The following is a 20,498-nucleotide window of genomic DNA, read 5'->3' on the forward strand; positions in this document are numbered from 1 at the left end:
GAGGAGAGAGAGGTGGAGGGTTGCAGGGGTCCCACGACTGCATCGCCACAATCTGAAGAGGGGGGGGAGAGTTTCACTTGAGCCCCGGCCAATCTTGATAAATCACACAGGAATGAGGATTGCACACCAGTCCTTGATAATGTCTTCCTGAACCGGTAGTGTGCTGTATGGGCACAGTGTCTGTATGTCTATCTATTCATAGATCTATAGTAGAATCTGGGACTCCAATGCTCACATTCTATCACCTGGAGTGGACTCACGTCCCCTTGGTGACGTCGTGGTGGTTTATGGCACACCAAAAGCAAACGTGTGTTGGAGGAAGAGGGAACAAGACCCCCCGCGGGTTCTAACACGCACACACACACACACGCACACACACACATCTGGGCGTGGATCTTTAGTCAGGACGCACGGCACCGGACGGCCGCTCCTCTCACCGACGGGCGGCGGTTCTCGGCTCAGCCCCGCGGGATTCACGCCGCCGTCGCTCCCGTGACATGCCTCCGGCCGCGAGGAGGAGCACCGGAGTCGGGACTGCCCCACGATGCCCCGGGATGTGACCGGGGAGCCGACGCAGAGCTCCGCGGACGACATCCGAGTGCGCGCGGATTACCACGGCGGCCGGTTCCTCACGCTCACGTCCATGATCGGGGGGGCGAGCAGACCCGGCGAAGGTAAGCCCGACGGCCGCCCGACGGCCGCCCGACGGCCGCCCGACTTCAGGCTCAGAAGTTTCTGGACTTTTAATGAGCGAGTGGATTTACGAGGCTGGACTTGGTGGATTGAATGGATTCATCTGTAACAGCGTGCGTTGTTTTTGTAGGAGCCACATGTGACACGTGGGGACGTGCGAGACTGTAAACAGGTTCATTTGTTTCAGACACCTTTGACTTCTATTAGACCACCACGTGCATTTAAATCATTTAAATCTGAAACCGATCTTTTAAGCATGTGCAAAAGGTGGTAATGTGTGAGGTTATTTGCTGGAATGAAGTGAATCCTTTCGAATTAAAACACAATCAGATATACAAGTTACAGAGATGAGCAGAGGAAAGCATGACGTTTTGTCATTGTTGGTCGATTTAATTGATAATGTATTGGTGCAACTAGACAAGCACATTGGCTTTTCATTTGGGGATTGAATAATTATGTTTATTACTGGTTGTACACGTTCAACATATTGGTAAAGGTAAAGATTAAAAAAATAATTAAACCAACATTATTGTTATTTTTTATAATTGGGAAATGCTTGCTTCACTTCTCATAATCCAGGATTGCTACCAATTTGAAATAAGAGTAACAGACCACGTAGCACTAAACATAATCGTATGTAATTCAATGAAGATGTTTGTTTTGTTCATTTTTAATAACATTCTGTGCCGTATGTGGCATTAAAGTGGAGTCTTAGATCCTCAGCAGCCGAGGAGCTTCGTCTGTTGTTACACATACGTTCCATTCATGTGAGAATATAGATAATAAGTCTGCCTCGTGTTGAGAGGCTGGATTCTGCTGAGATGGAAGTGGAGAGTGAGTTTGGAACATACGATGATTTGTTGGACGGCGACTTGCTCCCTTGTCCAAGTGTCTATTTTAGGTCCATGGCTGTGATGTGTTGAGGCGATATTTAACAGCTCTCTGTTTCCTGAATCTCTCAGCCAAGAATTTTACACAGGGAGGAACTTGACTTCCCAAGCTTATTTGGACAGGATGACGGAGGTTACAAAAGGGACAAGTGGACGGGTCCCGACAGTTGTAATATTGTGATTAAAGCTCTATTGATTCATTGATTCCAGAGATTGTGTAATAAAGAAGGCTCGTACTGCATTAGGTGTGTTTCATTAAGCAGACGTTTGCTATCACCCAACTCTGCTCTTCTCAGAGCTTTCTGTGTCTTCTGTCTTGTGGTTCATTGTTTTCTTTTTATATTCAGCAAATATATATGTCACGCTTTAGTCCTCCTGGAAACCACCGGGTGAGCAAAGAGGGATACTGATAAAATATCAAAGAGGGGGAAGAGACTTTCAAGGTCAGGGAAAAAGGGCCCACTGCGCCACTCTGCTAAATCTCCCATCTGCTACACTGAGCCACGTTGGTCGGGTTTACTGAACTAATGTGTGAAGCTACAGTTTATGTTGATATGGAACGGTGAACCAGAAGATACCCGTTTTTTATCATTCAAACCTTTTTTACAGACTTGAAGGGCTTGAAGTGCTTTATCAGGAAAGCGTTTCAAATCCCAGGAAAGGATGAATGTCAATGTTTTAGTGTTTAGTGACAATGACCGTCGGAGTAGTACTCCCAAGAAATCGGCTGAGAAAAAGGCTAAAGTTTGACTTTACATGGGTTTTATTTATTTTATTTTATTCATTGATTGAATGATATTTTATATCTATACGGTGTTATTTAACCTCAAACCATGGCCATGATGATGAGGTGGCATCGGCAAGCGACTGGTAGCAACTGGTAGAATAGCAGTGCTTTTATGGATCAATGATCAGCAAAGTTTGAAGGCATAGAAGAGCTTCAACGGGTCAAAGCTTCTGTCAAAATGAAACCTAGAACAAACAGAAGTGAATTCTTTGGCCGTTATCGTTTAAAAGAAACAGTAATAATACAATTCTAAGATGCCTTAGTTTCTCGGAGGAGAAATTATATCTGCTAGTCATTGAGTTTTGCCGGTTTAGCAAATGTTTAGTGTTTGATGTAACATAGAGAACTTCTGTGGCTTCTTGGTCTTATTCTCTGAGAAAGACACGTTGGGGAAGTCAGTGATAGTATAAATTCTGTGTTTATGGGAAATGCTCTGCTCTGAGAAAACCAAGGACAAAATTTGCCCGATTGAACCCGAGGCTTCAAAACCGTATAGTAACTATAGGTGGTCTTTAATGTGAAAGCTATGGTGGCGTCAGGTCATGTGATCAGAATGTGTCCCAGGCTACATTGACTTGGGAACTTCCACCAAGGAAATAGAAGAAGCATATTCTGCCTGGTGCTTAGCAACATCTGCTCGGCGCCGGTCACGCTGGGAAATCTAAACAGCCCCTTTTTATTTATAAAAGCTCAACTTTTATAAAAATGTCTTCAGGACATCTTGCAGGAGGTTCGGACAGGGTATGCTGTCGCAGCCATCTCAGTGGACGCATAAACATTTCAGTGCGGATTTGGGGAAATTGAACCGACTTCAGGGTGCTTGGTGGATGGTGGTTCGCCAACGCTTTGACCACGGTAGATGTACTGACTGGCTTCAGTTGTCATTATTATTTATCAATGTGCCTACGGTGAATGAATTTACCGTATGCATGGTTAGTTTGTCCATCAGTGTACAAATGGGTGTGATACCTGAATCTGATCTGCAGATTGCATTGAAATCTAATGATGAGGCTCTACAGAATATTTATAATTCTTGTTATTACAATAACCCTTCTTAAAATGTCATATCATATTGCGACAATTGTCCTTTTAGGTTAATCAATATTGGATCTCAATGATACCAATGTAGCCTTTGTTTTTGTTTTATCTACGCTTTATTATATTTTATTTATTATTGTAAAATACTTCCTCATCCTCTGACTTTTCATTGTGTGTGTTCAAAATCCCTTTTGTGGATTTGATGAATGTAAAAAAAGGATTTTGCTGTAAAGTCAAAAACAGAAATGCCCTCAGATTTTTGCATGAAGGTTACAGGTTGAAGTTTTCTTCTGGATGACAGTTGTGGGGTTCGGTTCATGGTTCCTCATCAGAGTGTAGCAACAGGACTAGTATTGCCTCGAGCATTGAACTCCAGAAGCTGAATGCTTCGCATTGTCTTGCTCACTGAGATGTATATAGTGGACATATTTGTAGGGCAAAAATGAAGTGTTAGTAATTGATGAGGTCTGGCGGGCCTTCTTTATTCATTTGTTTTAACTCACAGACATTTAAAAAGTTCCAGAGTTGACGGTTGGTTTGTGTGTGTGTGCGTGTGTGTGTGTGTGTGTGCGTGTGTGTGGTTGCTGCTGTCAGTGTGCTGTTACTAAGAGATGTAATCATGTACAAACATTCCTGTGTGAAAGCAGGAGGGTTTAACGTTTCTGATGACATGTTCTGTAAAAAAGTTTAATCCTAGATCTAGGTTATGTTTTTAATCTGCATGTGTATGAAATGTTTACCAGTACCAATTAGAAAATAACAATTACTTAATAATGCAATATGCATCTTAGGCAGACTTTGGCTCACTTGCACTATGTAGGGAACTAACATGCCCTCTTCAAGAATGATTTCTTCATCACGTTTTGTCCAGTGGAAGAGCTTTTTATCTCCCATAATGGCATCCACCAAGGACCACAAGACCACATGCATTACTGTTCAACAATCAAATAACTGTTAGCCAGATTACACAGTAGGCTTCTAGGACAGGAGTCCCCTTTCTCTTCTGAATCCTCAGCCTGGTGTTTTCTAAACTGTTGTAGCTGTATGGCAGGCAATTATTTACACGCAATTATTTACATGCAATTATTTACACGCAATTATTTACATGCAAACCGACCCACTACTCAACATCCAAATCAATTTAACTTGAAAGAAGGGGAGAGTGGTTAAGCTTCTTTAAGAAACAGGAAGTTGTTAAAACAAACAAAAATGAAAGCAAGCTTTTGAGACGTTTGTGATCGACGGAGTCTTTGTTTCTGCGTTATGTGACGGTTCCACTTACGTTCGGAAACTTCTCATGGTTGTAATTCATTTTTATTACAGGGAGTGAACTTACAGCATCTGTTATTTTATCATGCTATAAAATGTATTATATGTTTTCTATTAAATATTTTGGAGTTAACCCCAGATCCTTTCAAGGATGTTTCTGTTGAATAAACTTTTGATGAAGTGAATCCTCACCCAGTTAAAACTGGTCTCATATTTCCTTTAATTCAAGAGCTGCATCCAGCTGAGTCATTAACGGAATCTAGCTCGTGTTCTGCCTTTAACATTCACTGTGGGAGCTGGTCTAGAATCTCTGAACTACTCCCACATCTGACTATAAAGCAAGGAATCGCTTCACTTTTTTACTCTTCACCTACCTGGAGTAAACAAGCAATACGGGGTCTCCAATACTGCAAGGGTTCATCGACCCGCCTGCACCACGCGGACTTCTGCCTTTACACTTTGTCAGTCGCTCTCCTTGAATTGATGATGCAGATTGGTTTGGCTTTGGCTGAAGCCTGATGCTTCTCTAGCGGGCTGCTTTCGTGCGGAGCGATGTTGAGCAGACATTAGTATCAAAAGAGGGGGAAGTGACAAGTGATGGAACGGCCACATTCTTTTGGAGGAGTTGAACTTCAGTTATTTTTATTGTTTCGCATGTTGGGTTCCTCTTCTGTTAATAGGAGAATAACTGAAACATAAGTTGTATCCCTTCCAATCTGGCTGAGGGTTTCTCCAAAAAAGACATTTTTGATTGATTATATTTCACTGTATATTTAATGTTATATTTCCTGCACTGTGTTTATTTGTTTTTTTGTCTTGTTGTGCAATGTACTAAAATAGAATAAATGTTCCTGATTCCTGATACTTCATTCCGATTAACTTAAAATCTAAGGTTGCCAATCATATTCAAAATATCACACACAGTCTGGTTGTAAAACGTTCTGCAATCATCTCAACTTTTATTCAAGTGCATCGTCATTACAAAACAGGGTTGTTGTTGCTCAGGTAGTAGTTGCTGTAATTTTGTCATTTTTGACAGCAGGTGTCTTGAACACCACCCCGACACATGCCAAAATGAGCAGGCTTTAACAAAGCTTTTTCTTTCTTGGCAGGAATTGGCAAATTTACAAATTTACAAAAATTCATTTTTATTAAGGTTTTTTTTCCTCGACGGACCAGCTTCTTTCAAGAACCACGGAGGGGGCCTGCGAGTATGCTCATCCACTCTACATGTGTTTTGTGGACCTGCAGAGGGTGTATGACCGGGTCCCCCGAGAGATAATGTGGGAGGTGAAGCGGGTGTACCGGGTGGGGAGCCCATCCAATGGCTGCACGCCCAAAGTGAGAGCTGTGTTGCCATAGGGGGGGAGGGAGGTCTACAGTTTGGTGCGTTGTGGATCTCATTGCTGCTTTTTGCAAATGATGGTGGGGTCTTGATGGCATCTTCTGTCTGTGACCTCCAACTCTCACTGGAGCGGTTCGCAGCCGGGCGTGAAGCGGTTGGGTTGAGGATCAGCACCTCTAATTCTAAGGCCATGGTTCTCAGCAGGAAACCAATGGATTGCCGATTGGGGTCCTTACCCCAAGTGAAGGAGTTCAAGTAAAACGGGTCTTGTTCGCAAGTGAGGGGAAGATGGAGTGTGAGTTTGGCCAGAGAATCGGAGCAGCGGGGGCGGTATTGCACTCGCTTTATCACACCGTTGAGACACAAAGAGAGCTGAGCCGGAATCTACCCGTCAATCTTCGTTCCTACCCTCACCTTTGGTCATGAAGGGCCAGGACTGTAGTGGAGGGTAAGCGCACGTAAATGCCGTTTACGCACCTCTGGAATTTTGGAAATAGCGTTTACGCACCTCAAAGTTCCCACCTGCGCCTTGTATTCTTCCGTTGGAATAATGTCAGTTTAAAACACCTAAGACTACATTTCATATTGTTGAACATATAAACGGTGTAGTTTGAATCATTTTCATCTGCGCTGTCTGGTCTGTGACCCTCCAATCAGTGCCTTGCGGGTGCGGCGGCTCCACCAATCAGGATGTAAACACACACACATATTATGGATCAGCCCGCCTGTTCGGAATGGATTCATTAGTTGCGTCGACTTTTTGAGCTTTCTCTTAATGGTTACAGAGCAGGGGAAGTGTTAACTTGTAGGATGGCTTTTTTCATATTACACGGTTCAGCTGTAACACGCTGGGCCTTCATTTTTGGAGGTCCTAATAGAGGTCCTTTCTTTTGTCTCCCCCTCCAGGCCCTCCATTTTTTTGAGGACACATACACATACTTTCCTTTACTGTTTTCTTGAAATGTACATACAGTGTTTTACAAACACATTTATTCACTGTCATTGATTGTATATGACTTCAACTGATAACATAATATAATATAGCCAGGACAGCCTTACAGAGTCGCAACGCGTTGTGTTGTTTGCGTTGAAAGGTGCCAGTTGAGGTGGTTTAACAATGACATGAGAGAGAGACTTATTATTTTACAGTGCGCTACCGTAATTCGGATAGCAGTATGTTAACCTACACGCTAACCAGCTCTGCTGTAACTTACTCACATCATGGACGTGAATAACATTTTACAGCATGTTACTGTATATTGGATTACAGTATTTTACTATAGGATTTTGTGTGGTAATTTTACGGTATATATGTATGGAAGTAAATCTGTCAAATATGTCATCGGATTTTGAAAGAAAAAGTTGACTGAATATGTATGCATTGATATCATGCATCTGAATGTTTTTCAACGTTAAAATATTCAACCGCAAATAATTTAACCTCAAAAAATTCAACCGCAAAAATTCAACCGCAAAATTTCAACCTCAAAAAATTCAACCGCGACATCCGCGAACCCAAGGAAGATCAATCGATTCTAGATTTAAGATCGGGAGCGTGCGTCAAGTAAAAGGAGCGAGCGCCCCAATACAACTTGGGCTTGTCGACTATGATGACCCGATTTCAGCCATGTCCATTAATAACGGGGCTTCGTTGAGTGTTTTAACTTTAAGCCATCAGTGTGGTTTGTGTCTGTACGATTCAGTGATAGACAGCTGATGCTGGGATGCTTCGACAAGCTATTAGGAGGGATTGGCGGAGTTTTGAAACCAGGAACTCGCTTGTAGAGCGCATATGAGCCGCTGCAGCGTACTGGGGGGGGGGGGGGCAGCGGCTTTAGCGGCTTATACATACTACACACATAAATACACACCTAAAGCACATAACTATGTGTCACTGGACGCACACATGTAAGAAATTAACAGTGAAACTGGTGACTGTGTCCTCGCCTGCCTTCTGCAGCAGCAACAACAGGTATGCGTGCCACAACAAGGGCTCTGATTGGCTCATTCTTTCAGTCCCAATTACGACTATTTGAATACAGCGCTGTTAAATTATGGTAGTCCGCTGTTATTGATAATTGACAACATTAACTGTTCATTTACATGCGAAGGATGATCATGTTACAGTTATTATGAAATACTGTAAGATACTGTTCCATCCACCAATCCTCCGTAAATTCACAGCAATGTGTTATAGTGTGAATAAAAAATGGTTATCCTTCTGATTCATCAACAGGCCCTGACATGTGCATGACATTGTAAGGCAATGTGATGGACATTCCATTTGGAGTGTTAGAGTTATTCTGTGGGGACTTAAGATTCTTGTGACCTGAAAGAATTTGTTCCATCATTCTTTATTAGCATTACCTGTAAAACTACTGCGCTGAGACAAAAAGACCTCATGGGAGACTAGTGGCGAGACTAAGTACAGGTCAGACTCAAAAGATAAGTTTGATAATCGATGTGGGTTCACTGATCTGAATGTGAGACGCTCAGAATTGATTTATGTTTTTCTTTCCAACTTGTAAGCAAGTTGTTATAGAATGTTCTAAAATGATTTATAGCCTGAAGAGAACATGTTACTGATCGCATTGCCTCTCCTGTCTTAATCACATTGGCTGTGACAAAAGGTTCCCTTTGAATTAAGATTGATGTGGTTATAAATACCACTGACACAAAATGCTGTGGAAGTTGTCTGGGTGAACTGAATTGCATGAGCATAAATCATCAGTGGCACTCTCTTAATAAATGACGGTTTAAAAAACCCCAGCTTATATACCTTGTTATTACAGTGAAGGAATGCTGGTATATTAAAGAGGCATGTAAAAAAGCAGTTATCAATACACTGAATAAAGAGTCCTTCCTTTAACTTCCTGACCACCATCTTCTTTTTTTCAGTTGGAAAAACCTGGTGGAAGCTGGAGGCGTCGGCTCCCCAGCATCACCGGAAGAACTGGAAGGTGAGCACCGCTCCCAACATGTCACGGTGTGTTGTACTGTCAACTGGCCAGAAACGTAGAGGTCATTGAAGAGACTGATGGCGGCAAGCCTCCTGAATTTGAGATTGCATGAAGATCAGAAAGGAAAGGAGGCAGGCAGCATCGGGGCGGCACACTGTCGGCATATACGTTTCACCGCCAGAGCACTTTCCACTACGCTGCCCATCTGATCTGGGCATGGAGCTCCTGCCAGACTCTGCGGAGGGACTCATTTCAAAAGTGATGTTAAAATATTAACCATACCCGCACAATGGGGTGGTGTCACGTGTCAATTAAGCCAATAAAGAGGTGCAGGTGTTAGGCTGCAGGTATTCCACAAGGCCGTGGAGACAGGGCCCCTATAGACCAAACGATACAGACACAATTTCCACTTCAAAGAGCTGATGCAACAGGACGGATCCCCTTTCAGTCGCCACAATGCAGGGAACACTGTATACCTCTTGATTAAATGCAAATATCTAAGCGAAATCCTAGAAGTGAATGAATTGCCATAGAATTTGGTTAGACAGGAGATGAATACAAAAGACGGTTAAAACGTCTTGCTGCCCACTGAAATATCACCTGATCTGCCAAATGCAAACTATCATGGCATCCAGCAGAGTTTTGGAGGGGTAGCAGCATTGTGCAGCAACGTTTTTTTATACAACACATTCTAGACTAATTTCACTTTGAAGGCAATTTTTTCACTTGTGTTTGAGTCTGTATTTCTTAACGGTGGACTGGCAAGCTGAGCATGTTTTCCCTTGTACCCAAATCTGCTCGCTTTCTAAATTCAGAGCATATCTATTGCCTCTATGTGGCTCTCTCACCAGTTGTTTAATTCAGTAAATCCGTTTTATGTTTCTACACACACACACACACACACACACACACACACACACACACACACACACACACACACACACACACACACAGACAATGGAGATGGAAATATAGCACTTTTTTAGTCAACTACATTTGTAAAAGGGTTAACTTCATATTCAGATTATTCATTAAAAATATATACTATACGTAGAAATAATAATTATTACGATTTCTACACTCTGATATTGCTACCATTTCTTCCACCGCAAAGAAAAGGGGAAGAAGGAATCGTTTAACACGTGGCGTTCCCACTTTTGGTGACTGTGACGATGCCTGCTGGACAAAAGTAACGCTGCGCTCCTTGATATCATCACCAGGTGATGCTGTGGGTGGTGGCGTCATTGCTGATACTAGTGGAAGACGTGTTTTCTGAAGAGGACAATAAAAAGGGTCAATCAGACCTCCGTCGTGTCCTCGGGCAGCCCTCCTCGTCCTCTGCTGAGGATCTTGAACGGGACAGCAGAGTCCACACACACTGGCTTAAAGCTCTCGGCAAGTATTTCATTTTCATTTTATAATTCATCAGCAAGTTCTCACTCAGGCTTGTGGTTTTTCTTCAATTAATTATCAAACGTGAATCTACTGCGATCAACAACACGTTCTTGTAATTCAGTGAGGACGGGTCAGTTCTGTGGATGCAAAAGCATCAGTACTGAAGAACTGGAGACTTGTTATTTGTTGAAAGAAGAGCAAAGAACATACCTGAAGTTTCTCCATGGTGAAGATGTTTTCTCTCTTCCCTTTGACTGGCTTCCTGAAGACTTTGATTGACAGGCGTTTCATTGATTCACCCGCCAACCTTTTTGTTTTGAAGTGCCTGTCCTTTCCAATGACAGATCTTCAGATGGTTTCGTGTAAACCAATCTGTGGTCATGGTTAAAAGAAACCAAGGCTGACTCCTGGTAGTGGGCACAGGAATCCAAAGGCTCTATTACATGTCAAAAGTTCCACACTTGGTTGACCTCTTCACCCCAATTTCCATTCCAGCCGGCATGGCTGTGCGTCTCTTTAACACGTTGGTTCTGCCTTTGCTCCTGATGGAGATCATCGTTACAGCAGCGAGACCTAACACGTGTTGTTCATGTCTTTAGTTCTACAATAAGTATAAAACTAGACATAAACCACCCCTTACAACAACAACATGACAAATATCGTCTTGTGCGGGGGCCACATTGCCACCTGCAGGGGAACACCCATAAGTATTTTTAACCTTTGGAGGCGCACGTTCATTTCCATCGTTTTTTTTTTCTATTGTGCGGCTTAGTAGCTGCAAACAAACATCTGAGATGGAGGCCATAAAATAGCAGCATGTTACTCGTGAATGGATGACCTCTGGAAATGATCAATCCAGTGTGCAGGTCTCTGTTGTGCAACAAGGCCCTTGTTCTTCACAGCAAGTAGAGGAACAGGATGAATGACTGAACGTCTGTTTATTTTAGTAAGTAACTCAGTCTATTTAACATATCTAAGATGTGTAATCCCTTTAGAAAACAGTAAGTTAAAACAAGTTTTATTGTAAGCGCCACCTGACACTCCTCTGGTGACTGAATTATTATTGAATCAGTTTAAAATGGACAGTTTGTCCCAAAATCAGAAAGATACAGGTTTCCTCGTTTTGATGCGAGTTGCCAAGAATTTTAGGTATTTTTTTTATTAGGTCTATAAGATGTCAGTATAATGGGAATCCAACAAATACTTTTGAAAAACTCACCAGCAATGTCTCTTTCCAGAATTGATGACACAATTATTCACAGATCGCGTTGGGTGCGCAACAGCGTCTCATTGGCTAATGCTCACGACAGCAGTTCTAAATTATTATGGAGGACAGCTTTTTTTATTCCAGTATCTAATGGCACATGCCTTTATGAACAGTAAGCATAGAGGCACAAAAAAGATTACTGTAGAGTTATTCTAGTGATCGAAGCAGTTACTGCATGAGACATGCTGATACTTCATTATTCGGGTGCTGTAAGCTGCGTTTCTCCATCCCAACCTTTATGGAAGTGGTGGAAAATGATCACGGCAAGCACAGTTGGACGTGATTGCCCCGAACTCATGCCCCATTCTAATGTAACATTGGAATAGCGATACAATTTCTTGAGATTATGCATGTGGCGTGTTTGGACATGGCTGAATACGTACAGGTGAGCGGGGGGGACATTTGCCTGGGGGAAATTCGTATGCATATTTCCGTTTTGGGGGGGGTAAACTTTGAGGCATGAGCTGACAAGCATCCATCCCGCTACGCGGTACTGAAAATCCCCTCAGGAAATTGCTGCACGGAGGCATCGAAGGGAGAAGTGCGAGGATAAAGCCTTCCCCGGTTCAGGAAGTCAGTCAAACACCTGGACCAGGTCGGCCCAGGTCGGCCCAGGTCGGCCCAGCGGAGCGGCTGACGTTATTTGAAACGTTCCTGACAACAGAGAACTTTGGCTACAGTTGGTTGTCAGCTAGCCGCTCCACTAGCCTACTGGTAATGACCCTGCCCAGTTACAGTGAATTTCACAACAGAGGCATTTTCCCCCTCCAGTTTCCTGTGTCTGCTTTTGATTTGTTTGGATCAAGATTTAAGTAAACTAAAATTAATTGAATCTTTTTTTTGGTTTGAATTAGATTAAATTGGAAATGACTTCATATTAGCATGAATAAATATAAGATGAATATATATTTTTAATTAAAATAAAATAGGTATTTGTTTATTATGAGCAAATAAAATGTAATCGTATCGATAAATAATTCAACTTTGAAAATCCAAATCAATGATCTCAGTTAACAAATTAAACGATAAAAATAGATAATAAAAAAGTAGATGAAAAACCTTTAAATCTGAAGAAAATATTTTAGCTTGGAGGAATATTTTTTAAAGACATGGGAGTAGACATCAGTAGTAGTAGCAGTGGGAGTTTGTTGAGGTCTTCACTCAGGAGCCCTCTGGACCTCTAAAGTCAACCCTCTTTCAGGCGGACGTTGAGAACAATGACCATCAAAAACTAATTTGAAATTTCTCCTTAAAAAGCACATTCACTGATCCCCTCCCTCTAATCAGTGTCTGAGATGAACAAAGACACCGTCATCCTCTTTGTCTTACTATGGGGGCTGCTTTCCCTCATCTTATTGCACTCGCACTCTGTCAGGTGAGTGAGATTAACCGAGCGAGTGCAGTTGACATGCCAAATATGTTTACATACACCAGGAATCTGTGGGCTGAGCAGAGGTCGACTCCGAGCTCTTTAACATATGGCTAAGTGAATAAAAGTGATTCAAGATGTATTTGGGAACTTATGATACCTCGTGCTTAAATACCTGTTCCCATAAATAAATCAGTCAGGAGATTCTTTCTGCACAATAATAAATTACTTTTAATCACATCTGCGTGTTACATGGTGTTGTTCAAACTTCACTTTGGTGGGACTAGAGATTTCCTGAGATTTGGTAGTATAGTCTTAATAATGTTCCTTGCATACGTGCAGTACCTTGCATACGTGTTCTCCCATCTTGGACTTTTTCAACCATTTTGTACTGTTACAAACTGGAATTCAAATGGATGATTTACCATTTGATCCACACAACATGCATAGTCCTTTAAAGCTGCAAAATACCTTTTTTGTGACACAAACAATAATGCAGACAAAAAAGTTGATATCTGTTGGATACATAAGTATTCACCCCCCCATAGTCAGTACTTGGTAGAACCCCCTTTTGGAATGGTTGTATGGAAATGTTGAAGCTCAGTCAGATTGGATGGGGACTGTCTGTGAACAGTCATTTTCAAATCTCAATCATCATAGATTCTCAATTGTATTGAGGTGTGGGCTTTGACTGGTCCATCTTATAACATGAACATTCAAAACCATTCCGTCGTGGCTCTGGCTGTATGTATAGGCTCATTGTCCTTGTCATTGTAGCTGCTGAAGAGAAGCATCCCCACAGCATGATGCCACCACCACGTTTCACTGTTGGGATAGTGTGCTCAGGGTGATGGGTAGTGTTTGGTTTCCACCACTCAGCGTTTTGCATTGAGGCCAACGAGTTCCACATGTTTGCTGTGTCTCCTACATGGCTTGTAGCAAACTCCAAACAGGAGCATTCTTCTTTCTTCTTGCCACTCGTCCATTTAGGCCAGATTTGTGGAGTAATTGGAGAGATACCCCCCCCAAAAAAAGTCTTTAGGTAATGAACTCATACGGCACTATAGGTGTAACCAATGAAGCAACCAAAAGTTCTCACAGGATGTTGGACAATCAAATGAAATCACTCCATAACTGATAACCCATAGCTGTACACTGAAGGCTGATTTCAGGGAATCAGATGTTGTTACATTTGTCAAAACTTTCTTGTTATCCCAACAACAACCAATGAATGAATCCGGTATCTGTGGCTGGTGCAGGATTGTAGTAAGCCTGTCCAATCATTTCATTCAGCTTCCGAACTGTCTAGCCAATCACATTCTGCCAGTACACTCGTTGCACATTACCAAGTCTTACAAAAGCTCCTACTTTAGCAGCAGTGATTACTAACAATATCCATATTTGTTGTTGAGGTCAGTGTTACCAACTTGGCGACCCTCACCCAAGATGTATTGACTTGTAGAAGAAGCATTTCTCTCCCTTAATTTGATAGAGAGAAACAGCGGGCATCACTTGTCCCACGCTTTGCCTGGGGAGCTATCAGGGCGCCCACGTCAAAATCCACCTAACTTTGTTTTGGGAGCCAAAATCTGGTAACTGTCATCCACAATGTACTTTGTACTACCATATAACTGTTGCAAACCAAATCATTCAAAGCCAAGTGTTCCGTCTGTGTCTTCTTTTGCTTGTAGAGGATTGGTCACTGATGCAGGAGGAGGAAATCCAGCGGAGCAGATGGCGGCGCGCCCCTCGTGACCCAAATTCGTCCAGAACGTCACGGAGGAACCGCAAGAAGACCAAGAGCAGTCACGACTGCCACCTAGAGAGGAAGCAGATGCGAGTGCGAAATCTTGGTATTGGCTACGACTCGGATGAAATAATCCTCTTTAAATACTGCGTTGGGACATGCCACGGCTCCCGCAAGAACTACGACCTGGCCCTGAAGGCTCTGATGGACAACGGGAGTATCACCGGCAAGAAGGTCAGCGATCACCCCTGCTGTCGGCCCACCCGTTACGAGACTGTGTCCTTTATGGACGCCCAGACTACCTGGCAAACAATTGAGCGGCTCTCGGCGGCCAACTGCAGCTGTGTGGGCTGAGTGTACAAAACAGTGTCCATCTGCACAGGGGAACGTTATTGTGCAAAAAAAGCGGGATGCGACAGGGCCTGGACGAAACCCTAGTTCATACGATCTGAGGCGAGCGGCCTGGACCAGGATCCTCAGCCCAGTGGCCTCGTTTCACTCCGCCAGCAGCCTGGATGTTTGAGTTGCAATACGTCGAGACAGAACCATGTTGGCTGTGTTTGTGAACAGCCTGTGGCAGGTTTTTTTTCAATGTCACCAGTTCAGCGCAGAGGAGTCAGTGCTGTTCCAGTCCATAATGGACCGCATGTTGTGTACTTCATTGAACCTGCAGAGGGCTTATAGCAGCCATGTGGAAGATCTTCAGTTCTTTGGCTAAAGAGGCTCTGAGTAGCTAATCGCGTTTTCAAGCGCGGAGCTTGAAGGTCTCACTGGAATTCAGTGGGCCTTTAGGTTAATTTATAGAATCTGTTCTTTTTGATTGGCAGCTGTCAATTTTAACATAAACATGTTCTTCTGTTTGTCAGAAAGTCATTGCACCGTATCAGCTATCCAACAAATTTGGTAGCTAGTCCTCTCGGAAAAGCTAGCAATGGTCTAACTACATGCATACTGTATATTAGTGGCTGAAACATAGTCCAGTAGTATAAAGGAACTTTTTATTATTTTGCGTTTACGAATGATTATCTTTAATCAACGATTGTGCCAATTAATTAAATGATTGGACAAGTTTTTATCATTATCCTGCAAATGATGTCAAAGATAACAAAACCTTGAGCATCAAATCCTAAACAACAGCTTCTGCATGTAAGCACGGTAAAACATCTTAATATCGTCATTATGGTCTTGTGGTTAGTGAGCCACAAACCTTTGTTCAAATCAACCTTACTTTTTAACATCACTGACTTATACATCCCCACTACAGCATTATTAAAACATTTATATTTCCTTGTATTATATCCTATAGTACCTATCTATGATTTGCCAAAAGACAGTTATTCAGTTAACCTTCTCGATGGAGCCAAATTTGATTTCTGGATATTTGTAAATCAACTGCAAAACACATGACAACCGCTCAAAGCAACCAAAAAACTCAACAGATTAAAGACCAAATATTAGAGATACGTTGGTAAGAACTTAAAGGTGTCCAGAGGTTTTTCCTGTTTTATTTTTGTAAATACAACGGCCTTCACAAGCCCAAACTTCATTTGGAATGTGTGATGCAACTCTACCTTTCAGGGCAGCTCAATAACACAATAATGTTAAGGAAAAGTCACAATCAACACAGCTGTAGTCAGTCTTCCTAACACGTCTCTTCCACACACTCATATTTTAAGTTTAGTACATAAGTATTTTACTTTGTTCGTTTTAGTGGACGACATTCATAACGCTTGACGTGAGCCCAGTGGCTTTCTAAATTCAGCAGCTGGGATCATAACGCGCTGTCCTCCAGCGAGCCAACCTGCCGGAATGCTAATTGTAAATGCCACAGTAGCTCTGGAGTGTTTGTTGTTTACATCTCTGTAACCGGTCTATTGTAGGACGCCATCGCAAATATAGTCGTGAGCCAACCATCACTCAGAGCGACAGCTTTTCACCGCCTGGTCTATTTCCACAGGGGTGACACGATACCTCTCACAGCCACCCGACACGGGGCAGATTACATGTGACGTGGTCACTTCGGAGACATTTAGACATCAGACAATGTGAAATGCAACTTAAATTGAGAGTGTGTTATTCATTCTTATTGCAATAGGTTCATTTTAAACGCAGTAGTAGTATCCACGATACGGGTAATACCAGCAGCGTTACATATTTACAATGAGCATCGTCAAGACACAGCATCATGAAGAGATTTAACAGTGGATAATATCAACAATCATATTGCCCGGCAATCAGCATCTCATGTCTGTATATGGCACAAATACCAAAGAAAAAAAAAGTTACTCATTTAATTGAATCTGGGTTTTTTAAATGTTTAATTTGGATGTGAAGTTTATGAAGAATAAGTATAGCATTTCTTTAATGATACTGAATATTTTAACCCCCTCCTCCAAAGAAATGAAAAAAAATAAGGGAAATGGGTTTGTCCTTTTGAAAGGATTCATAGCAAATGGCACGCTTGTAAATTTATTTTGAGTAGTTTTATGAACACAGCCTCACCTCCAAGGAGTCTATATTTACATCCCCAGTTATGAAGTGAACTACACTCCAGGTACAACATATTGGTTAATTGGTTAGTGTTATTTGAATAGTTAACACAGAGCACTGTGTATTGTAACAAAAGATGCATTTCAAGTGAATCATCACTCACTTGCTTCCCACCCACCAACAGTGAGGGGCCACATGAATATTACACACTGTGCAAACCCAAGATGTTTTCCTTGCTGGCGCACACATACAGTTGAAAGGCTTAGCAAAAATATATCTATGAAAAGAAAATGTGTTGCACAGCTTTGGTTTGTTAATAGAATATTTGTCATAATAATTTTCATAAACCAGAAGAAATGTGATAGCAGTCACTAAAATATACATGCACATATGCAAATATATACAAACATATCCATTACATACAAATTGTTATTTTGTTACATGTTCAACATTTTTATTATTTTATTTTTATTCATTATATGCTGATTATGACATTTTTGTGCAGTTATGACATCATATAGTTTCATGTCTTGCTACTTCTGTGTTGGCTTATGTAGCCTTTATAGGAAGGTTAGAAACTTAAAAGCGGTACTAGCGACACTTTGTGTCACCTTGATCCACGTCCCTGCACTGCACATGTCTACGAGACTTTGAGAAACACTATTGGAGCTTGTGTAGCTCAACACAACGTCCTTCCACATCTGACCAAAAAATAACATAATACATAATAACATAATAACAATAGCCTATAAAACTTGGAAAATTTGAAAATGTGTCACGATAGAATATTTATTCTATGAAAGAACAGAATAAAAACAGTATTTTGTGCTCTAAAACAGTATTCATACAAGCAATTTGGCGCTCAGCTCCACTAAGACCAATGTCAAAATATCCGAGTGAAGCAGTGGCCTGGATTGTTCTCTGTGTCTGAGCAGTAAGTACCGCTGCTTCCACAGATAACGGGATAACACATCCCCTCCACACTCCCGACTCTTTTGTTGCTCTTGTGTTATTCGGGATCATCTGTAGAACGCTCACAGTCGGGGCTCCACACAATCTCACATTTGCTTCCAATTACACCAGCTCTTGTTTTTTTTGACAGCAAATGGAGGTTGTTCTGTTAAGGAGCCAAAATGGAGAAGAAACTCTCCAGAGCATTTTCAGACCAAATTATCACAAACAAAAGGTCCAGGCTCATTGAATTAGCCGATGGAGCGTGGCCAATCTCTCATACCAACACCAAAAACCTCCATTCATATCTGAGTTTTACTCGCAGGTAATTAGTAATACTTGTAATATTAGTAATACAAAGTGGTACAACATACAAGCAGCACCGCTCTGGACTTAGTGGAGGGGAAATATGAAGGAGCTAAGCTAACTGTTTGGGAAAAATGTAATTGTATTCTTATCTCTTCCCTCCCACTAAATACTTGAAGCAGGAGAAAAGTTGGCAGGAGAGAGGATTTAAAAAGTGTTGTTAGGGAAACAGGACGTTATCAGGAAACAGTTTCTGATGACGTCACATATATCTATGTACATGTAAACATCCCAACAATCAAAATGGAAGAAGACGTTATATTGCCATGTATTATTTACACATAAAGGAATTAATAAGCCTCTCTGCATTAACCCGTCCCACACAGTGAGCAGTTAGGGGTTTGGTGTCTTGCTCAGGGACACAGGGACAAAATAACCCCCCACCCGCAAAAACAACACTTACTTTGATATTTTACTGTACGTGTAGTTTAATGATTGATAAAACATCTATTACCATTGTTCGATGTATCAACATAACAAAATAAATTATGGAGTCAATTTTGAATGCAAATAAAATAAAAGAAGGACACCGCTCACCGGCTTCCCACCCACCACCCGTCTGCAGGCGTTCACAGCTCTGTAAGCCTTTGAGTTTGAAGTACATTGATTAAATGCCAGTATTCTGTATATTGTCAAACAGGTCCTGCGGTCTGTAAAGTTGCTGCGGAAAAGACAGCAACCCTTTAGTTATTTATTTATTTGTGTCATGCATTTATCGGTATCATAATTGTCTATTCATTATGTAACTATCCAGGTTGTGGTATGATAGGAACGTAGAGGGTATTAAAGAAATGGTTTTGCGCCGTTTTCTGATAAAGAAGTTCATCTTAACTACAATACAATACAGCAAATAAACCAAATGTTTTTACTGCAGAGAGACAGCAGTCCTCCTCCTCATGGGTGGGTGACCCGTCCTACCAGTTAAAGTGGGGAAAAGTGAAACGTTTCATGCTTCCTTTGTTAATCAGACATAGAGTGGCCACGGATTCCATTAAACGTCCTTACTGACGGTGCTTTCGGCTCGTGTACATGCAGTGGCTGAATGTGGCACCGGGCCGTGTGTCGCTCCTGAGGCCTTCTCATTTCACAACTTGTCTGTACCTACATTCTCCGTTAGATGCTATGCATCATGTTGCCATAATGTGCATAAGAGTATTTAATGTTTAAATTATTGTATTTATTCTTCATTTGTATTAAAGATGTTCTGGCGATGTTTATTACCAATGTAGTGTCCATGTGTATTTATGTTTTTGTGTTTGTTTTTAATTTTTATCATTATATTATATTTAACAGTCCATTCTGAGTCAGGAATATTTCATCTCCCGGACCAAAGGCAAGTTAGCTTTTCTGAACTAATTGACTCGTTGCTGTTGTTAAGCTGCCACACACTTGTACATGTTTCAATTAAAAATAGCTATATTCCAATTAAAGCAATTGCAAACGGTGAATGTTAGAGAGCTGACAAAGTATGAAGGATACCAAGAAAGTAAAATGTATAAACATAACTGGTTCAAGTCTGAAAGCTGTTTTGCTTTTATGGTAATTTATATATTACACACCATGTGTCTCAAAATTGTTAAGGAGCTAAATAAGCTGCTGTGAAAACTTTGGAAATACATATATATTATTTTGTTTATGTAGTCTTTTAAAATATAATCAATTCATATTAGATAGTTGAATAGATATCAGTTTAATTATTGGATTATTTCCGTATCCAGTAAGTATAATCAAATTTATACTACCTTATTTTGTTGGCACACTCAACACCACAGCAATAAAGCAGGCGTGTAAAGACTAATATTACTTACTAAGCACTTACTTCCATTACAGCTTACTGTCAGTCAGAATTCAACCACATAATTATTTATGTACATTCTGAATAGAACATTCTTAAAAGTTATTTGTCTTTCCTCCGTATACGTATCTTTAAA

At 41.4% G+C, this 20,498-nt stretch overlaps 1 protein-coding gene across 1 annotated transcript; it reads left to right on the plus strand.

Moving 5' to 3' along the window:
• On the plus strand, positions 1–19,791 carry artn (artemin). The gene is made up of 4 exons (XM_040185142.2): positions 1–674; positions 8,921–8,982; positions 10,203–10,377; positions 14,705–19,791. Exons 1-4 carry the CDS (start codon positions 545–547, stop codon positions 15,112–15,114), a joined length of 777 nt encoding a protein of 258 aa, XP_040041076.1. The 5' UTR covers positions 1–544; the 3' UTR covers positions 15,115–19,791.
• Positions 19,792–20,498: the final 707 nt, after the last annotated feature.

The sequence above is a fragment of the Gasterosteus aculeatus genome, chromosome 8 (assembly GCF_964276395.1).
Source record: "Gasterosteus aculeatus chromosome 8, fGasAcu3.hap1.1, whole genome shotgun sequence".
In the NCBI taxonomy this organism is placed as follows: Eukaryota; Metazoa; Chordata; class Actinopteri; order Perciformes; family Gasterosteidae; genus Gasterosteus; species Gasterosteus aculeatus.

What these genes read in the sequence shown, in the direction of transcription:
- artn (XM_040185142.2), top strand. Translation starts at nt 545, where the DNA reads ATGCCCCGGGATGTGACCGGGGAGCCGACGCAGAGCTCCGCGGACGAC. An exon ending in GGCGAGCAGACCCGGCGAAG is followed by an intron (nt 675 to 8,920) that starts GTAAGCCCGACG and finishes TCTTTTTTTCAG; the next exon opens with TTGGAAAAACCTGGTGGAAG. An exon ending in ACACTGGCTTAAAGCTCTCG is followed by an intron (nt 10,378 to 14,704) that starts GCAAGTATTTCA and finishes TTTTGCTTGTAG; the next exon opens with AGGATTGGTCACTGATGCAG.